General features: G+C 34.2%; 1 protein-coding gene across 6 annotated transcripts in view; it reads left to right on the plus strand.

The window, feature by feature from the left end:
• The window catches only part of LOC134738946 (uncharacterized), a 419,251-nt gene that overhangs the window by 151,993 nt on the left and 240,848 nt on the right, over nucleotides 1-26,410 (plus strand). Inside the window, exon 3 of one of the 6 annotated variants that reach the window (XM_063659649.1) lies at nucleotides 15,284-15,412. The exons of the other annotated variants lie outside the window; for them this stretch is intronic. Within the exon in view, the coding sequence (XP_063515719.1) occupies nucleotides 15,284-15,360 (77 nt within the window). The 3' untranslated portion in view covers nucleotides 15,361-15,412. Of the gene's footprint in view, nucleotides 1-15,283; nucleotides 15,413-26,410 lie in introns of those variants that run through there. 6 annotated transcript variants of the gene reach the window in all.

Consider the following 26,410-nt stretch of genomic DNA (forward strand, 5'->3'; position numbering starts at 1 on the left):
ACAGATACTAAACAAAGTAAAATACATAGCTATAGAATTTATAACCATGCAATGGTTACAAATTCCATAGAAGAAAAAATAAAGCAGGCAAAAAGGATAGGAATAACATATCGAGGGGTTGAAAGAAAAATTTAAGCTATTTCTTTTGATTCTTGGTATAACTTTTTTTTTTTCTACAAGTGAACGTCTAATCACTTATCTGTAACGGTGATTAGATAAGGTTAACTCTTGTAATCAACTATTTTGTAAATGATAAAATTAGGTTTCCTGAGGAGAAAATAGCCTTTTATTCACAAGGGTAATTTTTATTTTTAATATGTTAATTTTAGTATTTTAAAATAGATTAATATATTTCTGATTTTGACTACTATTTGTTTTAAGATATTTTACCTATCGTCATAAATGAGATTGGGCTATAAATTTTTTATTGTGTTCTTCTTATTGGTTTTACTATAAAAGCTATATTACCCTTGTAAAGAAAATTGGATGGCATTCCATCATTTTAAAAAAGTCTGTGAGGCGTTTTATGAAAAATAGAATTTGTATGTATTCTTTGAAGAGAATGATGAAATTTACCTATAAAGTTGGGTAAATTGTTAAGTGTTATCATTCAGTTCACTATTTCTCTCTTTAATTGGTATCAAATCTATAATACTTTCTGTCTACTGAGGCTTCTATTTTAATGTCTGTATTATTAGTTTCTAATATTTCTAATTTTAAAAATCAGCCTATTTGTATTCATATCTGCTATTATATGCTCTTTTAAAAATGGATATTATTAAGCATACTTATTTTTAGTCTTTGTTAGGTTGTTACATCAAATAAATTTCAAGTAAATTAACGTGACAATTTTGGGGCTGTTGCTTGTCTTTTCTATCTATACTAGGTCACTTGTTTAGGTACTTAGGTTTACAAGCTTATTCTGAGTGAAAGGGCAAGTTAGGAGACTTTCCTCCCCTCCTCGCTCACTGTCTCACTGTCAGCATTTTTGCAGTTGCCTAGCCCAGACCCTCCCCACATTTGAGTTGAAGCCACTTCATCCCAATTGCAGAAGCTGTTGGGTGGCCTGGTTCAATTTCTGACTAAAATTCATCTGTATTTAAGCCCCCGTCCTTTTATAAAGCTAACTCCCCAAATAGCTTCAGCTGTGAGTATTTTGTTTTGCTTATTTCTCTTGTTCAACCTCTCACTCAAACAAGGGAGTTCTACCTCAACCTCTGGTTTCAAGCAAACAGCATGAATGTCTCTGGTCCCCCAACTCATGTGGAAGATACTTTGTTTCCTCATTTTACCACAGCTGAGGCTGAAGTTTTGGCCACCTCTGTTCACTGTGGGCTTAGCCCTGCCGCTCCACTTGCCAATTTGCATTTCTCTTCTGATTTTCAGTCATTGAGTTTTCATTCTGTTCTTAAGCCTGGATTTGTCTTTTGGATTTTTTTATTCTTATACTTTATTTACATTGCCATGTGTTTGAAGTGGAAATAATATTTTAAATTATGAACGCTGTACCATCTTGACTGGAATTCTCCTTTTGTACAAATGAAATCTATAAATGTTGTCTTAAAAAGGACTGTTTAATTGGGATCTCCTAAAGTATAGCTTCTTTAAGTAAAATATTGTATATTTAACTGGATGGTAAGTGGGACTTTGCCTGGTGAACCAGAATTTTTAGTAAGCCTCCAAATCTGAAAACAATGTTATGGGTGCCCACACATTCTAAAGACATTACTAGATCCTCAGATTGGACACCAGAGAAAGTAACCTGGCTGTTTCATCTTGTTTGTTTGTTTTAGAGTTAAAAATATATAATTTATTTTCAAAGTAATTATAAGGAAACCAATGATCACTTGTCGACTATTAGAAAAAATTATGACAGGATTTCAGAAAAAGGTGGTTTTTTTTAAATTGAGATAGTGTGTGACATTTTAGAGTTAGATTTTAAATGGATACGAACAGAATGTAGGAATCAACAGAAAAATGTAAGCAGCTTCACCAAACATAATCTCTATTTCTTTTGAAGTCATTGCCCACAAGAACTCACAAAAACTACCCCATGAGAAATGGCACCAACACAGGTTACAACTGCACTAATTAAATAAGATTCTCTCTATGCCTTAAGTTCTCCATCTCTCTGCTGTAACCATGACCCAGCATAATGAGTAGGGAGAAGGAACTCAAGCTGTGAATTGTGGAAAGAAGCGACTATGCACACCTTTCCCTCTTTCTCTGTTATTGCAGTTCCTAAGCCTGTCAAGCCCAGCAGAAGAGGTAAAGGTATTAGACTGGTCTGTAAATTTCAATGCCTAAAAATATCCACCAAGCTGTAGATCTTCCCAAGATATTTTTCAGGAACAAAGCATGTAAACTTACATGAGTGAAAGACAGTGGTAAAAAAAAAAAAAAAAAAAAAAAAAAAAAAAAAAAAAAAAAAAAAAAAAAAGGCTATTTTGGACTTTGGCTCCTACCTAAATCTAGCTTGTTCAATAAACCTGTTCACTAAGTTTTATGTTAAACCATATTCATGCATTTTTCCTTGCCATTATACTTAATAATGCAACTTTAAAAATCTTAAAATAAATGAATACTTGATTTGAAATGTTCATGTGTGTACAGACTTTTTGATTGAAGCAAAAAATATTTAATGAAATCAAACCTTCCAGACTTTAAATTGCAGTCCAATTCACATGAATACAAATGAGCTTAAAAATAATATTGCATATGTATAAAAAATAAAATAAGGGAAATATAAATCAACAGCTATGCTTGTATCGGTTTAATTTTAAGCCATGATACAAGAATTACTCTGCTGCGGCTCATTAACACACTACTAAAAAGCAAATCATATCTTTTCTCTATTTTATGTAACATTTTATTTTGCCTGATTACGTGTTCTCATAAAATAGGCCTTCATGACTTATATAAATGTGGAAAGAAGTTATTTCTGAGAAATGTTATTGGCAATAAGGAACTGGCTTAGGTAAACTATTTTAGAATTGGTAAGAGCTTATATGGAGTTCAAATGTATTACCATGTAAATTCATATACCATATACATTTCATTTCGTAGCTTTGCTGTTATTGTTGTTTCTTATGCATATAGCTCAATACATATTTTACTCACACTCTCCAGTTGTCTGATTTCTTCGTCAGATTTTTTTCTCGGGTCTGTCTTTAAGATTTAGATAAATTGAATGTTATTAGTGGTACTCATTCAATAAGAATGTTTTTATGAAACCCATAAAACATTACACTGCTAGAGTAAATGATTCAGCATATGATTCAAACCAAACTAAATTTCCCTTCAACCCAAAATAATCTCTAAGTCGTAGTGGTCTATACAGAATTTAGTCATATTTTGATATTTATAAATATTATAGACATAATATTTAGAGTTAGTACTGAAATCGTATTTAGCAATGATAAGAATCTACTTGCTTATTTTGAGATTAATCACTATAGCTCCTATTGTCAAATATCTACTGACATAAATAAAAATAAACATGAGTTTGAACGTGTTAAATGCACAAAGATCATCTGAAAGTACCAGGTTGAGTAAGAAATGATTAAAGACATGAATGTTTATATTTAATAGAACTTTAATTTCATAAGAAGAAGAAAGAACTAGGTATAGTTGTATTATTTGGCCTTTATAATGAATAGTTTTTCTTAATATCATTTACATGTAATATGAGGATATTCTGGGATGTTGAACAGTCTTCAAGATAGGTAAAAGGAAGGGATTCAAAAGAAAATTTGAATAAATATTTCATATTTATCTTTTTGTGAGCTTCGTAATAAACTACACAAAGCTTTCATCTGGAATACTTATTACTAAAACTTGTACTGTAGCTGTAGATTGACATTAACAGGGAAAAATAAATATAACCCATTCCCCAAGACACTAAAATATGCTAAATGAAGTAAAAAATGTAAAGTAATTTTGAAAACTTAAATTGATATTGAAATGTGAGTTAATTTTATCTTAGTCGTCATCATCATCATTGTTATTGAAGAAAGGCAGATTTTATTCACCAGGATTATTTATTTTAGTTTAGATTAAAAGCCGCTTTCTGACATATGAGTTGACTCCTGTATCTACTTTTCTGATATATTATTGGCTGAAACATGTTGATTAAATTTTGTAGTAACTTAATTACAAGATTCAGAGATAGTAAAGCTTTAATGTAGGTTATAATTTTATAATATGAACTGACATTTCTCTAGTGCTCTGCAGTTTTCAAAATGCTTTCATAAGCATTATCTCTTTCCATTTCTACAACAATTTTGCAGTAGGAAACAATAGTATCCCTCTTTTAGAGATGGAAAAGTTAAAGTTTCAGAGAGAATAAATCACTTAGCTACTAGATGGCTGAATCAGAACTCAATCATGTGATGAGAGGTAGTATATAGCATATGTTAAGAATCTTTGTATCAAGATTAACAGCCTTGTAGACAAAAGGTCTTTGTTTAAACTCATACTTTACCCTTTGGTGGTTGTGTGCCCTTGGGCAACTGAAAAATCTGATTGAGTCTCAGTTTTTTAATCTGTTTAAAGGGATAGCAAAGTTCATTATTGGGTATTGTGATAAGTAAATGAGTTGACACCTAGAATGTGCTTAGACTGTACCTTGTATATTTTTAGTGGATGCCCAGTAAAAATCCATTGATTGTTGTTGATTAGTACCAATTCAAACTTGAAGTTCCAAATTGCAGTTATTTGATGTTTTGGTCTGAATTGTTATCTGTAGTGAGAGACATCTAACTTAAAATAGCTTAAGAAAAAAAAAGGGTGACTTATTAGACCACTGAGTTGGGAAAAGTTGCTATACTTTCATACATTCAAAGGAAAACCTGAATCTTGGATTAAATGGCACTGAAGACTCAGTTCTTCCCCAATCTATATCTCTGTTCATTTCTTCTTTCTGCTGTCTGTGCTTCTTCTTGGCCTCGTTCTCTTCTACCATAGATAGGCTTTGTCCAGAGTGTTCATTATTCCGTCCCAGGGAAGGGCTCTGATTGGCTATGCTTAAAATTTTTGCTGGCTCTTTATTTCCAACAGTATTGTTAGAGAAAATGGGGATATGGATATCATATGGATATCCCTGTGTCTAAGGGATTGGTATGTTACCAGAAGCAATTGAAACAACATGCCTTTTGGAGAAAAACTGAAAAACCAGAAACAAAATGATAATGAAAAAGATACAAAGTAGTATATTCTATCTGACTTTCTGAAAATCAGAAAGAAAAACTGTTAAAACTAAGAAAACTTGGTTTTGAACTGAGTTTTGAGATCAGTTTTAAGAATTAAGTCTTAAAACTAAGAACACTTAGTTTGGAAAACTTTTGAACATAAAGCTGCCCTATAAGGTTTTCAGAGGATTATTGTGTCCTCATGCCACCATCAGGCTGGCACCAGGCAGGGGTATCTAGTGTTGCCTGACAGTGATGTGCAGGGCAGAATATTGCTACAACAGACAGAAAGGATGGTGATGGTCTGATTTCAAAAATAGATCAGTGTAGCTATGTAGCTACTTCGTCAATAGCAAATTTCCTAGACATTCTTATGTTTTGCTAAGAGGGCAGCAGAAGCTTGACTCTGACAGTTGCTCCAAATGAAGTAATAAACCTAACACTCTAGTTACCTTGTCATTCATCTGTCATCAAGGTGGAATACATATATCACCTTTGAGTGAGCATTCATATTGTTGAAATATTGAAAAGTCATTCAATGCCATAATTTTCAAAGCATGAAATTTAAATAAAATCCTTTGCCCAGCTTCTCAAATACCTCTGTGGTCTCTGGATGACACTGTGCAAACCACAAACCTATAGAAATTTCAGGGGAGGTTGAGTTAAAGAATTATCGAATTAAAGAGTTGATTTGCAGTAATTAACATTTCACTTTCTGAAAACCCCATATATTTAACAAAACTATTGTAATAAGTTAACATGTGCTTCAGCTTCTTTCTCACTCTATAACTGGTTTAATGCTTAAACATTTCTTCTCTATACTTGGTATGATTTCCTCCTTTTCTTGCATTATATAAGTTCTGCACTTGTTTTCAATGTCCAAACTTGAACTCATCACCTGTCCCCAAAACCTGTCTTCCTTTTATTGTGTCTAGCTCAGTAGTTGCACAAATTTGAAGCCTGGGTAACACCCTTGAACTTTTTCTCAACCCATGAATTCATCTTTAATCAGTCAATTGACTCTAACTCTTAAATAGCTCTTAATTCTATCTATTCATGTCTAACATGATGCCTCCATTGCACTTAGCATTAAGTTTAATTTCTTGACTTGAACTTCTAGGCCTTTTGTAATTGGTTCTTGTTCTGAATCTGAAGTCCTTCAAGATGCAATTCAAATAGTGTTAAAATATTGCATAGGTTGTTTATTTAATTTCATAGAAACTTCTGACAAAGAATATCCTCAACATCATTCAGGTAGAAGCATCATAATATACCACTATATGATTAATCTGTAAGGGTTCATGAAACGATTTAGTTAAAATATGCCTATTTTCACATACTTAGATAAAGTCATTAATTAATTTTTATGTCACTATGTTGCCTGGTATAAAATAGGAATTTGGTTTCCCCCCAAAAGAATAAGATAATGAATATAATATATAGCTGTAAAATGAATATACAATTGGGGCCTGGTTAGTGTTACTTCTTTTTATGGTCATCCCCACTTATTATAGCTGACAAACACTGGCACTTGCTTCTGTTTCTTTTCACAGCTGATATTCATTACTACTTTGTAATATAGGACTTTCCAATAAAACATTTTCAAATAGAAACTATCCTGGGGTGCTCATATGTCTTTTGTTTTCTTTTCATATATACAAGAGTCATCAAGTGCAGTCATTGTAGATACTTTTGGTCATTGCAGATGGTCAAAATGATTTTTCAATAATTTAGAATAATCTATTCATTTCCTAAATTAGGGAGGCTAGTAATATCACCTATGTTTATTAAACGCTGGATTCAGTTCTATTTTCTTGTAAAGTTTAGGTATAATGATCATTAAGAATCACCATATTCTCCTGAATTTCCCCCAGTCCTTATATAGACTTTTATTTTATTATTATATGTATTTATTTTTGAGACAGTGTCTTGCTCTGTCATCCAGACTGGAGTGCAGTGGTGCAATCACAATTCACAGCAGCCTTGACCTCCATGGCTCAAGTGATCCCCGTACTTTAGCCTGCTGAGTAGCTGGGAATACAGGTGCACACCACCATATCCAGCTAATTTTTAATTATTTTGTAGAGATAGGGTCTCACTATCTTGCTCAGGCTGATCTCAAATTCCTGGGCTCAAGTGATCTTCCCGCCTAGGCCTCCCAAAATGCTGGGATTACAGGTGTGGGCCACCATGCCTGGCTGAATGAATTTTTAACTTAAATGTATAAAACATGAATCTCCTCTGAACTTTCAACTGTTGATTCCCTGGAAAATGAAGGTTGTTGATTAAATGCGGTAGTAACATATGTATGAATAAAACATACTGTATCTGTTGGTGCTATATAGGACCTTGAGAGCGCAAGATTTTTCCTAACTATTCATTCTTTACTTTTTTAGCTTTGTTGCTTAAGAGCATTATAACTCATATCTATTAGTACTTATTTGATATTTTAAAGCTTAAGGGGACTGAGAAATGTATTGTTAAAAATAATTTAAATTAAATGTAACAAAAGATATTTTATTATTTCTGATCTTATGCAACAGATTTTATTGGAGGTGGAATGAAGTCTGTTGGTAACCAATAAGATCTATTTCAAAATGTAGAGTATGGAATATTTTAAAGAGAAAAGAAGGAAAACCAGAAAAGAAAAATTAAAAAAAAAAAAAACAATGTCTTGGATATATATTTTTTTATTTTTTGAGATGGAGTTTCACTCTTGTCACTGAGGCTGGAGTGCAATAGCGGGATCTCAGCTCAGTCCAACCTCCGCCTCCCAGGTTCAAGCCATTCTCCTGCCTCAGCCTCCCAAGTAGCTGGGATTACAGGCATGCGCCACCATGTCCAGCTAATTTTTTTTTTTTTTTTCAGTAGAGACAGGATTTTGCCAGGTTGGTCAGGCTGGTCTCTAACTCCTGACCTCAGGTGATCCGCCCACCTCACCTCCCAAAGTGCTGGGATTACAAGCATGACCCACCGTGCCTGGCCTATCATGGGTATTGTTATTAGTGGAAATTTCCTTTCTTCAAAATATATTGCAATAACTACTAATTTTCTCCATGTATCTGGCAAAGATAACCCAAATACAAGGTATTAAATTATAAAGTAAAATCTAGCTATTGGAAAGGATTTGAAAACAGAAAATTAAAGCTACCCATAATTTTATTACCTAGGAAAAAACAAGATTGGATTTCATTCATTCTAGCCCTTTAAAAGTAAATATGTGCATGTTGTCTTACTTTGGGCTGCTATAAAATATTAACATACACTGGATGGATTATACAACAGAGATGTATTTCTCAAAGTTCTTGAGCCTGGGACATCTGATATCAAGGAGTCAGCGTGGCTGGGTTCTGGTGAGGGCCATCTCCTTGCTGTATACTCACACGGCAGAGAACAGAGAAAGAAAAAGCAAGCTCTCTCTTGTCTTTTCATAAAAGCACTAATTCCAGTCGTGAAGGTATCACAGTCATGATGAAATTACCTTTAAAGGTCTCAAATCCTAATATTACATTGGGAATTAGCATTTCAAAATATGAATTTGTGTGGGACACAAGCCTTCAGTCCATAGCATTTTTTCACCGCTCACACCCCAAATTTATGTTCTCACATGCCAAAGGCATTCCTTCAATCTTTACAGCCCTGATATGCCAGTATTACCTCTAAAATTTAAAGTTCAGAGTGTTTAAAAATCATCTAAATCAGATATGGCTGAGACTCAAGATACTATTCATCTAGAAGCAAGAAGGAAAAATTGGAGTATATAGTAGCCTTTTGATCTTAACATAATTACATGAATTTTGATCATTGTCCAATATTCCTTTATAATGGCTATATAATTGAATATTTATTGCTCTATCATTCTTTATTTTATAATTCTCCAATTGCTGAATATATTGTTTATTTAAGTTTTTACTATTATAAATAACACTTTGATGAACACATATGCATGTAAAGTCTATATTTATACTTCCTTAACATGGATTATTAATACCTGGAAGGAAAATTACTATTTCAGAGGTAAAGTTTTATCAATATCTTCACTTCTGGAAAACACCAGTGTATGTGGTGAGAAGGGATCAAATTGCTACCCTGGTATAATTAATATGATATATTTAGGTTTTCATTTTCATTTATATTTCTTACGTCACAAAAAACAGACCTTGATTATTATGTAGGTACTATACGAGTGAAATGCATGTGTTGTTGGTATAAAGAGATCTTGGAGTTAAGATAATTGGCTAGAAGTATAGTCTTCTTGATTGGAGCTTGTATGATTCATTTCAGCTGGTTAAAGTGTTTCTAACTGCTTTGAAAGTTTACATAAGAGATTAGCTTCATTTAATTTGTTCTAGAGTTTCTCAGTATCTTCACTACTTTTTCTTTTCTTTTCTTTTCTTTTTTTTTTTTTTTTTTTTTTTTACAAGTCTCTGTTGTATCTCTGTTGATATGGTTTGGCTCTGTGTCCCCAACCAAATCTCATCTTGAATTGTAATCCCCATATGTCCAGGCAGGGACCTGTAATCCCCATATGTCGAGGGAGGGAAGTGATTGGATTATGGAGGCAGTTCTCCCCATGCTGTTCTCATGATAGTGAGTGAGTTTCATGAGATCTGATGGATTTAAAGGTGGCAGTTTTTCCTGTGCTTGCACTTCACTTCTTTCGCCTGCTGCCATGTAAGACATGCCTGCTTTGCCTTCTGCCATGATTATAAGTTTCCTGAGGCTTCCCCAGCCATGTAGAACTATGAGTCAATTAAACCTCTTTTCTTTATAAATTACCACATCTGAGACATTTCTTTATAGCAGTGCAAAAACCGACTAATACATCTACTAAATAGAACACTTATGTAAATAAGTTCAATTAAAAATATAGTAATAGTGTCATAGGTAGATAGATAGGCTTGAATGGGGAAGGGGAGGGTTCTCCCCCCACCTTCACCCACTAGAAATGTCAAGTGATGGTTCGGCAGTTATTACATTGCCGTCTAAAAGTGATACATTGACAGCCAGTGCCAGGGATAGGCCAGTATCTGAAGGTCCACACCTGTTAACATTAAAGTGTCAATTAAAGACAGGCCTCAAGGGGAAGCAACTCTCTGGGCATGCATATTAAGAGACAGAAATGACGAAGTATGATCTTCCAGGTACACTCCACTGGAAAAAGGAAGAAAGCCTTAGATGGGCATGCGTATAACTCCCTAAACACACTGCATGTGCTCAATTCCCAAGGGCAAGGAGGGCACTGTGCATGCGGGAAGCCCACCCTAAGGGAAGAATCATGGGAAAGAGGTGAGCCTATAAAGTCCCAAGATCAAGGGTAAAGCTTCTCCTTTTTTCTCCCTTTTACCTTCAGGCACCCACTTGCATCTCTTCGGGGGGTTCTTTCTTTTCTTTCCTGTTCTAAGGCCTTTTAAATAAACTTCCATTTCTTCTCTGAAAGTTGCCTCTGTCTCTTTTTCTGTTTTATGCCCCTCAGTTGAATTATTTCTTCTGAGGAGGCAAGAATTGAAGTTGCTGCAGACACATACGGATTCAACGTGGTAACCTTGGAGTAACTTGGATCTCTTCCACTGATAGAAATAACATGGCTGGTAGCACATTTGTTTTTAAGGTTTAGAAGAGTTTTGATGATGTCACTTAATAAGAGGATAGAACTGTTCAGTTTTGTACATAACAAGTCATAATGTTGAATAACTGTATTTGGAAAGAAGGCAAAAATCCAGAATTTCCACTTCCTGAATTGGTACTATTCGTCTTTCCATTTAAGAGTTGATTTGATCACAGATCAGGGATTCTTAATTGTTGGTCAAGAATGGTTAAACTCATCTGTTTTTTCTAGTGGGTGTCATGATTATTTAACAAATAAATTAACTTGCCAATGATGTACATTTAAAAAAAAATACCTGGGTTCTGGGATTGGAAGAGTGATCCTGGTATGTTTGTGAAGACACAGGAGGGTGGTTATGGGTAGAGCAGAGGAAGCAAAAGGAGTACTAATAGAAGAGAAGAAAGGTAACAGGAGGAAGTTTTGTCAAGCCTACTTGCTTTAAGGAATGGACTTTTACTCTGAATGAACTAGTACACCATTAGAAGTTTTGAGCAGAGAAGTGGCACGTAATTTCCATCTTTTTTTTTTTTTAATTTTTAAGACAGAGTCTTGCTCTGTCGCCCAGGCTGGAGTGCAGTGGCACAATCTCGGCTCACTGCAAGCTCCGCCTCCCGGGTTCACACCATTCTCCTGCCTCAGCCTCCCGAGTAGCTGGGACTACAGGCGCCCGCCACCTCGCCCGGCTAATTTTTTGTATTTTTTAGTAGAGACGGGGTTTCACCGTGTTAGCCAGGATGGTCTCCGTCTCCTGACCTCGTGATCTGCCTGCCTTGGCCCCCGAAAGTGCCCAGATTACAGGCGTGAGCCACCGCGCCCGGCCGTAATTTCCATCTTAAAAGCATTAGTTTAGCTGCTAAGTTGAGAATATGTGGTCGGAAAGCAGGGCAGTTTTAGTAAGATATGTTGGAAATCTGCTTTTTTAACATGTAAGATGGTGATGTATTGGCCCAGGTTGTTAGCAGTGCAGGTGTTGAAAAGCAAGAAATACATTTTGGAGATAGAGCCAAAGTTTTTACTAGTGGATGAGGTGGGGTTAAGTATGACTGCAAACTTTTTAGCCTGAGTAACTGGGAATATAGAGTTTCAGTTATCTAAGTTGAGGATTGATATGGTTTGGCTGTGCCCCACCCAAATCTCAACTTGAATTTTATCTTCCAGAATTGCCATGTGTTGTGGGAGGGACCCAGTGTGAGGTAATTGAATCGTGGGGGCCGGTCTTTCCCGTGCTATTCTCCTGATAGTGAATAAGTCTGACGAGATCTGATGGGTTTATCAGAGGTTGCTGCTTTTGCTTCTTCCTCCTTTTTCTCTTGCCGCTGCCATGTAAGAAGTGTCCTTTGCCTTCTGCCATGATTTTGAGGCCTCCCCAACCATGTGGAACTGTAAGTCTAGTTAAACCTCTTTTTCTTCCCCATCTCAGGTCTTTATCAGCAGAATGAAAGGAGACTAATACAAGGGTGAATGCAGTAATGCAGGCTTAAGGGCTGTGGAGAATCACAAGCCATATCTGGACATGTTAGGGTATCTGGCAATTTTTAGTAGGCATTTACTTGGAGTGTGGAATTTAGGAGAGAAGTCCTTGCTGGAGATATGTACTTGGATTTTGTCAGCTTGTAGAGAGCATTGAAAGCTACAAACTGAAGCTATTAATATTACCATCGTTAGATTCAAGAAATAGTAAATACATGGACTCATAAAACATATTTTTCATATAGTAATACTGTCTCAGCAAGTAGACAGTTGGAGAAAACAAGTTTAGATTTTGTGCCATCATTATACAGTCCCATAATCTGACGTGGATTTATAGTTAAATATTAATGTGAAGCAGCTATTAAAAACAATGGTAAGATTTATTAGAATGATATAATTTAGGTCATTCAAGGTTACCTTGTTCCCCTGTACCATCTGTTTTCATTTTAAGGTGTATATAAAATCTAATGATATAATTTTCAACCTTTATTTATTTTAGTTTTGCTTTCCTGTCTTTCCAGTGTGCAACACATTCCTATTTGTGATATCCCTCTGTCCAGGTGAAAGTGTGTGGATAAAGACCTTCCCGACTCACATGCCCAATCTCCTTCCCCACTTCCACCCTAAACCTCGTCTCTATAATAGCCCTTTCTCTACTGAAAATATCACTGATAAAGTGACTAGCTATTTTGCTATTGCAGTTCTCAAACAAAAAGCACAGTATGGTGGAGAGAACCTTTAGCTTCATGGTGTTTTGATCGTTAAATTTAATCTACATTTTTGTATGTGTATTTAAGAGTGCTTCATGAATTTCTCCTTTTTCATTATTAGGTGCTATAGGTTGAACATAGAATATTAGGACTAGCATATAAGCTTTGTGTTATTTAGTTAGTTTGTAGTTATAACCTTATTTCTTGAGTGCTTTCAGATATAGTTCTTCATTAGATGCTCATAAAAGCCATGTGAGGTAGGCAGGATGTGGGAACCCCATATGTACCTTAAAAAACTGAGGCTCCAAGTGTTTTGGTCCCATTGAAGGTACACAGTTTCATGGCAAAATGAGAACCCATATATTTTGTATCTAATAAATATATATGTAGGTGTGTGTATAGTGGAAATATACACATGCACATTTGTGAATGTATATATATTTCAATATATGCCTATGTGAGTGTGTCTCCTCGTAACAAGACAGATGGTAATATATATAGTGAAATGTACCAGAGGAAAAAAACTATATTGTTATCTATTTGTGTAAGAACCCTAAAGTGTTTGCAATTGTCTACAAATAAATTGTTAGTTTTTAATTAACATTCAAACAATTTAAATTTTCATTGTGTGATTAGTTTTAATAGCTTAACTTATTTTATATTACTTGAGAATCTAATACATATACCTATTAAGTCATTAAATTCAAAACGACTATTCAGAAGATGCATATTTAATGAAATAAAATAACCAAGTTTGACAGGTTATTTTAAAACACTTACAGACCAAGATTTCCAAAGGTGTGTTTAAAAAGTAATAGATGGCATCAACTTTAACTGTCAGCAAAGTCAGTCCTTATGGAGTTGCCTAAGAAATGTGATTCATTTGAAAGTCATATTTGATAATTCTAGGGTAATATTCAGTCTAAATTTAAATTTCATTTACATTAAGTGAAAGCTCAAATTTTTATTTTTGTTTTTAATTCTGTGGTATAACTGTCTCCTTTTTGGAAACTACCACTTGGCTTAAGAGTTAATCATGATCATTCCCCGATTGACTGACTTTTGAGAGCACTCTTAGTTCTGAGATGGAAAGTAATATAGTAGTACCTTCTTTTAAAGAGTTTTTTTTTTTGTGAGTGAATTGAATGTCATTGAAGGATAGCAGTGGCTTACATAGTTGAGAAAAGGAATAAAGACAAAGATTGGTTCACAAATTTAATCTAATGCTAATGAGAATTCTTATTTAGTTTGTGTAAATAAATTAATGTATGTAATTAGTGCTGAGCAGCATATGGAACCCACTGGGAATGTGTATTTATATGTGTATTTCAAGGGCACCAGAGTCATTTTGTTTACAAGTGCATAAAGTGTAATGTAACTTTCCACTACAGACGGCAACGTCTTAAAATATTTCACACATGTCTGTTTCCTGATGTATTTTAATAATCTTCTTCCCCAAATATTAAATTTGAATTCTACTCAACTTTCAGCTGGACTCTACTCTTAAGCAATATTAAAATGTTTCATACCATTTCTTTTTTTTTTTGAGATGGAGTCTTGCTCTGTTGCCCGGGCTGGAGTGCAGTGGTATGATCTTGGCTCCTTGCAAATTCTATTTTGCGGGTTCAAGTGAGTCTCTGGCCTCAGCCTCCCGAGTAGCTGGGATTACAGACTCACGCCACCACACCTGGCTAATTTTTGTGTTTTTAATAGAGACAGGGTTTCACTATGTTGGCCATGCTGGTCTAGAACTCCTGACCTCAGGTGATCCACCTGTCTTGGCCTCCCAAAGTGCTGAGGGGTTACAGGTGTGAGCCACCACTGCCGGCCTGTTTCATACCATTTTATTTATTATATCTGTAAATGAACTTATGTTAGTTTCATGCCTGACCCTCCATATGCATTCAACAGAAGTTTGCATACATGATGAGAGAATGAATTCCTATAAACATTGAACATTCTTCTGTAAAAACTTCTTGATCTTGCAGGTCATTATAACACTGGTATTTCAAAAGACACTGACTCTAGTTAGTTTTGGACATTAGGTTTTTAGCTCCCAGGGCACCATATTCCTTTCATTCCTATTTTTTTCTATTTCATTGATATTTTACTGTACTATGTTTATCCATTTGTGAAATATGAATTAAACATTAACTTTTGATATCATTTGATCTGTATACTTACTAATAGATGTCAATTGGAGGTGAAGATAACACACTTTTGATTGTAGAGGAATGTGACAGTCATTGGTTGATTGAGTGGAGGATTTGAGTTATAATAAAAAAAGATTACTATCTTTTATTTAGAAGACAGATTCCTTGGGAAGCAGAGGCAGGCGGATCACGAGATCAGGAGATCGAGACCATCCTGGCTAACACGGTGAAACCCCTTCTCTACTAAAAACACAAAAAATTAGCCAGGCGTGGTGGCGGGCGCCTGTAGTCCCAGCTACTCAGGAGGCTGAAGCAGGAGAATGGCGTGAACCCGGGAGGCGGAGCTTGCAGTGAGCCGAGATAGCGCCACTGCACTCCAGCCTGGGCGACAGAGCGAGACTCCGGTTCAAAAAAATAAAAAGAATCAGTGCTCCCTCATTTCTCACAGTGTCATGTAAAGGTAATCCTCACTAAGAGTCGTGTAAGTAGCTAACTCACTAAAGTGCACGCAATCTGTTGTAGAACCTCAAATTTTAAGGAAGCAAGAGATAGTCCTTTGACTCAGCCGTGTGTGTATGTGTGTGTGTGTGTGTGTGTGTGTGTGTGTGTGTGTGTGTGTGTGTGTCAGTGTAAGTACATATAGGTGATGAGTATTAGAAGGGGGAAATCTTGCAAACCACACCACATCACAATAAAAAATGTGCTATTCGTCTATGCAGTTGACACTAATGGTAGGGTATAGATCCCAGGGAGTCTTGGAAGAACATCTTTATGATTTAAGATGTCAGAGGTTTTCCGAGTAAAGGAAATGTTCCAGATCATCATTCTCTTCCTTTTTCTATTGAGCTCATCGTTCTCTTCCTTTCTCTATTGAGCTCGTTAAAAGAGTAGTTCCCTGCCTTTCTATAAGATCAGGTAATATAATCAGACTCCACTTCCAACAGGATGATGAAAATATATGTTTCTTTATTTGTTTTAAGCTGGATTTATAATGTTTGCATAAATGAGTAACCTTGAGGAAAATAGCATTGCTATTCATTCTCCTTTTTCTTCTTCTTTTTTTTTTTTCTTTTTTGAAAGCTGGAAATAAGCCTCAGACATAGCCTTCCCTTCTAGGTTTTCTTAAATGGCTATATGTTAGCACATCTTTATCTACAAAAGTAGATTTAGGAAATTAATAACCCAATTAACACTGTAAATTAAAGGTGGTGACACATTTGTTCAAATCTGTATGGGTTCTAAGTCTCAGACACTTAAATTTAGAGATTTTGGCAAGAACCATCAAGTGGCTGAAATAAATGAAGAAAACAGGAGCAGTGCCAATTAGAACACTGGAAGAAACCCAGAATTCAATCATTTAATGAAGTGTTTAATATTGCAGAGCATGTTATTGTGATATATTTTATGTCAAAGTGCTAAATATGTTTGATCATTTCAAATGATCTGTGCCACCATTTTATAAAGTGTTCATGTTTGGAACACTCATTTCACCATACATATTTGTAGGTTCTGTAAAATTTGAAGCCATTAATTAAGATTGCTAATTTTAAATGAAGTATTTTTCCCAGCTTATTATACTTTCTAATCTAAACCTCATATAAACTAAGAAATAGACCCAACTCCAAAATAATATATTTAGAAAGCCAGTATATTTAGAATCCAAATATATGTTTATTGAACTAAATTTGATATTATGAACAAATTTGTGAATATGTGAAATATCCAGTTTTTTAAAGTTTTATTTTATTTAGAATTTTCACATAATTGTACATATTTATGAGGTACAGTGTGATATTTCAGTGCATGTATACATTGTGTAAGGATCAAATCAAAGTAATTAGCATATCCATTACTTTAAACATTTATTGTTTCTTTGTAGTGATAACATTAAAATGCTTTCTTGAAATATACAATACATTACTACTAGCTATAGTCACTCAACTGTGTGATAGAACACCAGAAATTATTGTTCCTAAGTGTAACTTTGTACCCTTTGACCAATCTCTTCCTATCTCCCCATGCTTTCCCCTCCCTAGCCTCTGGTAACCATTATGCCACTTTCTGCTTTTATGAGATCAACTATTTTAGATTCCTCATATGAGCGAGGTCATGTGGTGCTTGTCTTTCTGTACCTGTGTGATTTCATTTGATATAATATCCTCCAGATTCATCCTTGTTGCCACAAATGACAGGTTTTTATTCTGCTTTATGGATGAATAGTATTGCATTATGTATATTTACATTTTTTTTCTTCATTCATTCATAATTGGTCACTTAGGTTGATTTTATATCTTGGCTTTTGTGAATAGTGCTGCAATAAAAATGGAAGTGCAGAATCTCTTTGACATATTGATTTCCTTTCCTTTGACTATATATACCCAGTAATAAGATCGCTGAATCATTTGATAGTTTTCTTTTTAAGTTTTTGAGGAATCTCCATGTTGTTTTCCATAGTGGCTGTACTCAGTTACATTCTTACCAACAGTGTGTAAGTTTCCCCTTCTCCACATTCTTACCAAATTTGTTAATTTTTGTCTTATTGATTATAGCCATTCTAAGTGGGTTGGGGTAAATACCTTATTGTGGTTTTGATTTGCATTTTCCTGATGATTAGTGATGTTGAGCTTTATATATATATATATTTTTTCCGATTGTATGTCTTCTTTTGGGAAATATCTAGTCAGGTCTTTTGCCTATTTTTAATAGGGTTTTGTTGTTGTTGTTGTTGTTTTTCTTTTCTTTTTCTTTTTTTTTTTTTCTGTTGAGTTGTTTGAGTTGCTCATATTTTGGAAATTAGCCCTTGTCAGATATATAGTTTGCAAATACTTTCTCCCGTTCTGTAGGTTGTTTCTTCACTCTATTGTTTCCTTAGCTGTGCAGAAGTTTTTAGTTTGATGTAATAGAATTCGTCTATTTGTGCTTTTATTGCCTGTGCCTTTGAGGTCTTATTCAAAAAATTCTTGTCCAGACCAATGTCATGGGAGCTTTTCCTTAGTTTTCACCTGGTAGTTTAATAGTTGGGATCTTACGTTTGTCTTCAATCTATTTTCATTTGATTTTTCTAAATGGTGAAAAATGAGGTCTAGTTTCACCCCACTGTCTGCATGTGGATATTTAGTTTTCCAGAGCCATTTATTGAAGAGACTGTCCTTTCCCTGATGAGTATTTTTTGGTGCCATTGTAGAAAATCAGTTGGCTGTAAATGTATGGATTTATTTCTGGGTTTTCTGTTTTGTTCCATTGTTGTATGTGTCTATTTTTATGCCAGTACCATACTGTTTTGGTTACCATAACTTTGTAGTGCATTTTGAAGTCAGGTAGTGTGATGAAATATCCAGGTTTAGAAGGAAGTAAAAGGTAGAACACAGGATATTATGGACTGGGAAGTTTAGGAGAAAGGGAATGATAGAAAATTTTTAAAGACTATAAAAATACAACTAGACAGCAGAAATAAGTCCTAGGGTTCTATACCACAATAAGATGACTATAGTTATCAATAATATATTATATAATTTTAAATAGCAAAAACGAGGAATGTTCCCAACAAAATGATAAATGTTTGAGATGTTGGATATGCTAATTACCCTAATCTGATCACTATACACTATATGTATGTACACATCACTATATACCTCATAAATATGTATAATTATATGTTATTTTTAAAAATAAAATACAATAATAAAAAATCACATGTAGCCCATAAATATATATAATTATTATGTATTGATAAAAATTTTTAAATAAAAAAATGGTATTCACTATTTCTAGGTCTTAAAAGATTTTTTTAAATGTTTAATTTTATAGAAAACACAACAAAATATTTCTTCAAAAAATTTGAAGTGACTATTTAATATATAGGTACAAAATATCTGATATATCATTCATGAGAACACCAGTTTGACTTATAACTTGTCTTTCATATTCTTAATTCTATAACAATTACAACAATTCATGGTATATTGTTATTAAAGTGAGTTTTATAGAGGTAGGCTGTTATAATATCTCATTTTTAACCCATGTATTATATATAGGTATTGTTTTAATAGTAACTGAAAATAGGAACGTTTAGATACATAAATAAAGATGTGCACACATACATGCACACATTTATTAACTGCCTTTTCTTAAGTGAGAATTTCACATTTTCAAAAAAATAATTGTGTATGTAAGAGTTTTGTTTTTACCTTACTGTCAAGAGAGTTGGATCATTATCATCTGGACAATGGGCTAAAATGTAGGAGTTGTTCTGTCTTATAATAACAGAAAAATAAAGGACCTGTTTTATTTCATAGATGAATTAAAACACAAAAATATATTAATATAGTAGCATAATTTTACCAGGAGCCTGTTACTTTCTGAACTGGAGTATCTAAAGGAAATTTGGGGTACTGTGTTCTATTTACAAATGACTAGGAAGACTGATTGCGGGATGAATGACCCTCCTTTATTCATGTGCTCTGTATAAAGGAGAATTTTGTCATTAATAATAATGATTGTAATACTGTGTGTTGAATGTAAACCATCACTACTTTACACATTAAAACCTATCCTAATTTAATTAATAAAATTAGCCATCGCTGCATCTTCGACAAAAAATTATAAAATTCTTATCTGGATTGATTAAATTTAGTTGAGCCCTTAATCCTGATCATTCTGCTTGTTTTTGATAAATAATTTGAAAATAAATTCAAATTCATTCAAATTACACCTTGATTTCAAGTAGGAATAGTTTAATAGTGTTCCAGAAAAAGGAATGTTAAACTATTGAGGCATTCTTGACAACTCTTAGAGCTGATGATAAGAAGGTTCGTAGATAGGAAGGCAGGAATGACTTATTATTAAGTCATCAGAGTACATCTGACTTTGAAACCTAACATAGCATAGTACAACTTTGAGCAAATCAAGACTCTGCTGAATGCCCTCAGTTGTAAAATAATAGTGTTGTACTTTAGAATCACTGACTGAGCCCCATTTTAGCTCTTTCATAATTATTTTTGGAAATAGTGATTTTCATTTTGTTAGAAAACACTACTGGCATATATAACAAATAATTTAGAATATCTTCCACAAAAGCTCTCACATTAACCCAAGGAAGGCATTGAACTTGCAAATAAAATATAATTCAAAGTCTGTGTTAAATCTTGAGACTCAAAGCTTCTATGTCCCAAATGTGTTGGGTCTGTGACTCATGGATTGTCAAATTCAGAATCAGAGTAATGTTTTGTACAACTGGTAGCTGCAGAACTGTTCCCTGTGGTCTCTGGATGGAAGAGGCAGTCAAACAGATGGGTCCTAATAGCCTTCTAAGACATGAATCAAGGAGCCTCATCAGCAAGGCTGATGGTTGCCTTTTACATTATCCTTGGGATGAACAAAACCCTTGGGCCTGACTGGCAGCTTCTTCTTTACCTCCCTTCACTTCAAGGCTTTCCAGGATACAATTCCCAAAAGCCCTGAATGTACTCTTCTGCAGAGGGAAGGCTGTAGAAGTCTTTGCAAGCTTCATACAGAGAAATACAAAAGGTGTGATGCCATTAACTGGTCCTTTCTAAAGAATTAGGAATTTAGTGAAACTCTCAAACAGAAAACTGAAAAGCCATTTGAACAAATCTTATATACTTGTAGATAAGCTTTTTTTATTTAAGGCATACAAATTCAAATCTTTCAAGCAGAAAATTCAGTCAAGTGAGATCCATTGGTGGTTTGAGTTCAAAGTCAGTGAGCAAATGGAAATCATTGCAGCATCTCTCTCATTTCCCTAGTGGACATTAGACCACTCAAAATGTGCCACATAATTTACAGCCCCTTGGTAGTAATTGAATATACACATTGAGAGTGCATTGGCAGAACACTTAAGAAAGATTGAATGCAGGAGGACCAGCTTACGTTATTTTTGGCTCTACTCTGGTTTTTGCTTTTAATGTTTTTTCTTGAGATTAATTTCAATTTGGTTGTTCCATCCTATTCAAACAAATGCTTTGAGAAAACAGATGAACAGCGGCATCAAATAAATTGTGATATTTAGTTTCAGAGACATCAGGTGTTGTAATCAAATAAGACAGAAGGACAAAGTAAAATTTGTGATTTGCCATAAATGATTTTAAGCTGTAAGAATAGTAGAATTGAGAGGTAAATTAGCAATATGAGTTTTGAACTATTATCTAAATGTGGGGTGAGATTTTCAAGATTTATTTTAATATATAACATTTTTGCTAATATTTAGGAAAACAAAGAATTTTGTAGATAAATTGTGAAACATTAAAATTATCTGTCTTTTAATATTAATTATTCTCTCTTTTGTGTATCTGTTACAAGACACTTCTAATTCTTAGACACATATTTTACGAAGAGTTATTCTTAAAATGGTATGCTTTGTTTGCCAGTCAACATGGAATCTCCCTAGGTGTAACCTTTAATGTTTAAGAGAATACAGATCAAAATAGTGGAGATTTCAACTTGATTTTATAAAGACGTCCAAGTATTCTGAACTTATAATAGGAAAATGAGTCCTGATAGAAATTGTCATTTGAAAATTTCCTTCCTTCTCCTCTTTCTCCTCCTCCTTCTTCCTCGGAGCGAGTATGTGGTATCCACTATGTACACGCACACAACATAAAGAAATGGAGGTCCGTGGTACAATACGTGTATGTGTATTTGTGTGTGTGTGTGCATATATATATATACACACACGTATATATATACACACAGGTATATATATACACACACATATATATACACTAACATAAAATTTCATATATATTAAATATATAACATATATTAATATTAATCTTTACAATCTGTTACACTCTTCCTTTGAGTGCCCATATTAACTGGCTACTAACATTTACTTTAATATACTGCTTTTTATTGAGACAAAAACAGTGAAAAAAAGTAATTAATCACAAACTACTTATAAAGTTAATATTTACCCATGCTGAAGATAAATGAGAACCTATGCAAGCAACTTAATAGCAATACAAATCTATGTGAGTATTCACAAGGAAGAATTTCTCTCTCCTCAGATATTTTGTCAGGATTTCAACTTGCTAAGAAGACTATATACCTAAAAAAATTTTTTTAAGGCACAACATTTCTTTTTCTGCTATTTAATATGTAAATAATTGCATATTAAGAAATAATTTTTTACTTTTGCAGGTAAAAGGATGACAACACAGACTCTTAGCTATCCAAAGCAATCTTATCATATTCATATATTTATTTGCTCTATATAAACATATATACATATTTACCTATTAACTTTATCTTACTTCCAATTTACTATTATTTTTCTCCTGATATCTTAGCCCCTTTATCTTTAAAATCTTAATATTGTTTTCCTCTAAATCAGTCTGGTGTGTTTTCCCCTTTCCTCAAGTGTTTTTTTTTGAGACGGAGTCTCACTGTTGCCCAGGCTGGAGTGCAGTGGTGCGATCTCGGGTCACTGCAACCTCCACCTCCCGGGTTCAAGTGATTCTCCTGCCTCAGCCTCCAGAGTAGCTGAGATTACAGGCGGCTGCCACCGCGCCCGGCTAAGTTTTTTTTGTTGTTTTTTTATTTGTTTGTCTTTAGTAGAGACGGGGTTTCACCATGTTGGACAAGCTGGTCTCAAACTCCTGACCTCGTGATCTGCCCACCTCGGCTTCACATAACTCCTCAAATTTTTTTAATACTTGTTAACCTGTCACCAAACCAAAAACTGTCTTTCATTTCATATGTGACATACCATCATTTTAAATCTTTTACATGTATTACTTTGTTTTCCATAACAAATTGGTATTTATATGGTAGGTAGAAGTCATTGTTCATGACATTCATCATTTAGTATTAAGAGCATCTTTATGCATGCTGTGTATAATTCATAATAATTAAAAACAATTCACAATAGTAAAAAACTGGAACATTTCTCAGAAAAAGTAATATCACCCTCCTTTTTAAAACAAAGCTAAATATTCTTTTTAATCCTGTTAATTTTCCCTTGGTGAGAAATAGCACCACTCATTACAGCCTTTAATGGCTTAAATAAACATGTGTAATGCACAGTATAAATTTGAAAAGTAGTCAAAATCCTCTCTATCCTCCATCTTTGAACAAACTGTGCTGCCTCATTTTCAGAGATTTGCAGTAAAAATCAAAGATGGCATAGATTTTTACACTATGTCAATATTTCTTTCTCTGTTTCCTGTTACTTACATCAGAATGATTGGCTCTTTTCGTAAAGCAGTGACTGAAGGCCAAAAGGGAACTTACAGAAGTGCATTATACAAATTCTAAATATAAAACTCCCCAAAGAGGAAAAATGATGTTCAGATACAATAAAAATAAATTATAGAATAAAAATGAGAAAACTTATAGTCGTTTTTTGCACAATAATAAAATGTATAAAGGCTAACGTCAATGATGTCAACTTTGTTGAATGGAAAATCCTGAACTGACAGTTGACTCTATTTCTGTCAAATCCTGCTTTTATGTTATGTCACTCTCTGATTACTCAGACCTCTCTCTATCCTATTATGAAACCGAGTGATTCTCAGAAAGGAACCAGGATATTCTATCACTTAATTCCAAACACATTAAAATGAAAGCTATGAACAGGCTTCCCAACGTTTTGTAGGGTTGAAAAAGAAAAAAGAAAAAAAAAACTTCAATGAACTCAAATTGAATATGTTCACAAATCTCAAATGCACAAATGAACATTTTTTGTAACAGGTTTATTCTAATAAGTCAAATCCATCCCTCATACAGATATCTCCATGCTTTATGAATAATAGAATGATGTGAAAATATAAAGTAGGGTTCATGAAGGTGAAGCTGAATGCAACTAGAAAAGCAAATACCAAAATAAAAACATGGAACACAGTAGTAGATAGACATTACTCTGGCAACCTCTGATCCTTACTAAGAAGTTAGTGATCATTGAGATCTTTCTGATAACCTGATTGCTTTTGTTTTCTCATTCACCTGGACAATAAATACTTACTGAGTAGATATCTCTCTCGATTATAGCGACTGACTACCTAGTCGTGGTTCCATCCTCTCAGGGAGATTACAGTCTTGTAATGGTAAACACATTTTCAAAATAACAAGAAATTCACCTCCGGGCTAAAATTATTTTTTAGCTATTAATTATTGTTTTTGTAGTTCATTCTAAGTAGAGGGGACAAGGTTATTACCATATAATGTGACTTGTATTAAGATTGCTAAAAGCATGGGGGCTGATTTAATTCAAAGAACTGTGGGAGAGAATGCCCCACTCTCAACTTAGTGACATGACTTATGTTTTCATTACATTTAAATACAGCTTTGTTTTCCTATGGTGGTAACTGATAACAGTATGAAGCACAGACAGTGCATTATTCAGGTTTAATTTGGGCATGGTTGAACTGCAGGGAGGGACTATCAATTACAGTGGTATTTTAACATTTGTATAAAGAATTATGTGCCAAAATATTCTAAAATTTAAAATTTCATAGAGAAACTGGTTGAATAAGTGTTCCATATACGTACTCACTCTGAATTTTTTGGCATCTGAATGTGTAGAAAGTTTGCAAGTAAACATGTGCTTGTCAATACATCGTCATTGACCTCCTCCCGTTCATGTTGCTGGTCACTGGCAATTTCTTCTTCTGGATGCTGGAATTTTTTTACTGAGTCCTATGAGAAGCTGTTGAGGGGCCAGAGACACAATGTATTCGGTCTACTACCCACTGTCCCATGTTTTTCATCCCTGTTAGTGTAAGTGATCTGTCCTGAGAGCACCGTCATCCATTAAGCGGAATGCAGATACCTGGGACTCCAAGTAAAGGACATTCAGGCATAATTGAGGCGAAATATATGGTTATGGACGGAGACTCTTTGAAATTTTAGAGAGTATTTTGGATTCCTAAATGGTTACCTTCAAGACACTGTGAGTAGCATATACATCTGTGTGCTTGTATGTTTGTACAAGCACATGAACAAAAATGCATTTCATCCTAGAAAAACTAGGATAATAATAATGATGTCAGAAAACTAAAAGCTAAGTAAATACTTTCAATAATGAACTTCTAATATTTCAAGCACTGTTTATTAATTAACTTTATCTTCAACAGCAAGCTTGTATTAGGTAATAGCATCACCATTCTGTAGATGAGGAAACTGAGACGCAGCAAGATTAAGTTATATGTGCAAGGATGAATAGGGAGTAATGGAAGAGCCAGAGTTTGAATCTGAATAATCTAACTTCAAAGTCTTAATCACCACTCCAGGCTGCCTCTCAGCCAGTTGAACCTCATAAAATTCAAGACTGTAATAAGTGGTCAAAAACCTAAGATGAAACTCTGCTTACATGGTTATTTAATATTTGATTGACAATGAAAAATAATTTTAATGCATAAAGTCTTGTTGAATGTAACTACAATATTAAAGATCATAAAGAGTAAAGTAAATAAAATAGAAAAATCAAAATCAAAATAATTATGTTTAAGAAAGAGGATTATGCTGGGTGCAGTGACTTACACCTGTAATCCCAGCACTTTGGGAGGCTGAGGTGGGTGGATCACTTGAGGTCAGGAGTTCAAGACCAGCCTGGCCTACATGGTGAAACCTTATCTCTACTAAAAATACAAAATTAGCTGGGCATGGTGGCATGTACCTATAATCCCAGCTACTAGGGAGGCTGAGGCAGGAGAATCACTTGAACCCAGGAGGCAGAGAGCAGAGGTTGCGGTGAGCCGAGATTGCGCCACTGTATTCCAACCTGGGCAATAGAGTGAGATTCCATCTCAAAAAAAAAAAAAAAAAAAAAGGATTATAATAAATTCAGCTACAAAAGAAGGAACTAACTGGGTAAAGTTTAACAGCGAAAGGAAATTTCAAGATACTAAAAGCTCATCAGATAAACAATTTTCTATCTCAAGAACAAATGATACCAGTGCACAGGAATGACAGAAAGAATAACAAGATACTAAATTGGCTATAATCAGAGACCTGAAAGTCAAATGCCAAAGCCACAAAGAGTGGAATTCAAGCCAGAGCCCTAAAGAAAAAATAGCGTAACGAGAGAGAGTCAGCAAAAAGCAAAATGAAAAAGACGGAACTCTTGTCGTAGCACACACATGCACCAAAACAAAACAAAATAAAATGCAGGAAAAACAGTAAAAAATTATCTAGCTGTAAAAATTACTTGGCTGTACAGCCTCAATTGTTTACTCCCTGATTTAGAAATTATCATATTTGCCAAAAGTTTGAATGGAAATGTACTTTTACTCAGCAAAACTTCCATTATAAAGAAAAAAAAAA

The sequence above is a fragment of the Pongo pygmaeus genome, chromosome 22, assembly GCF_028885625.2.
Source record: "Pongo pygmaeus isolate AG05252 chromosome 22, NHGRI_mPonPyg2-v2.0_pri, whole genome shotgun sequence".
In the NCBI taxonomy this organism is placed as follows: domain Eukaryota; kingdom Metazoa; phylum Chordata; class Mammalia; order Primates; family Hominidae; genus Pongo; species Pongo pygmaeus.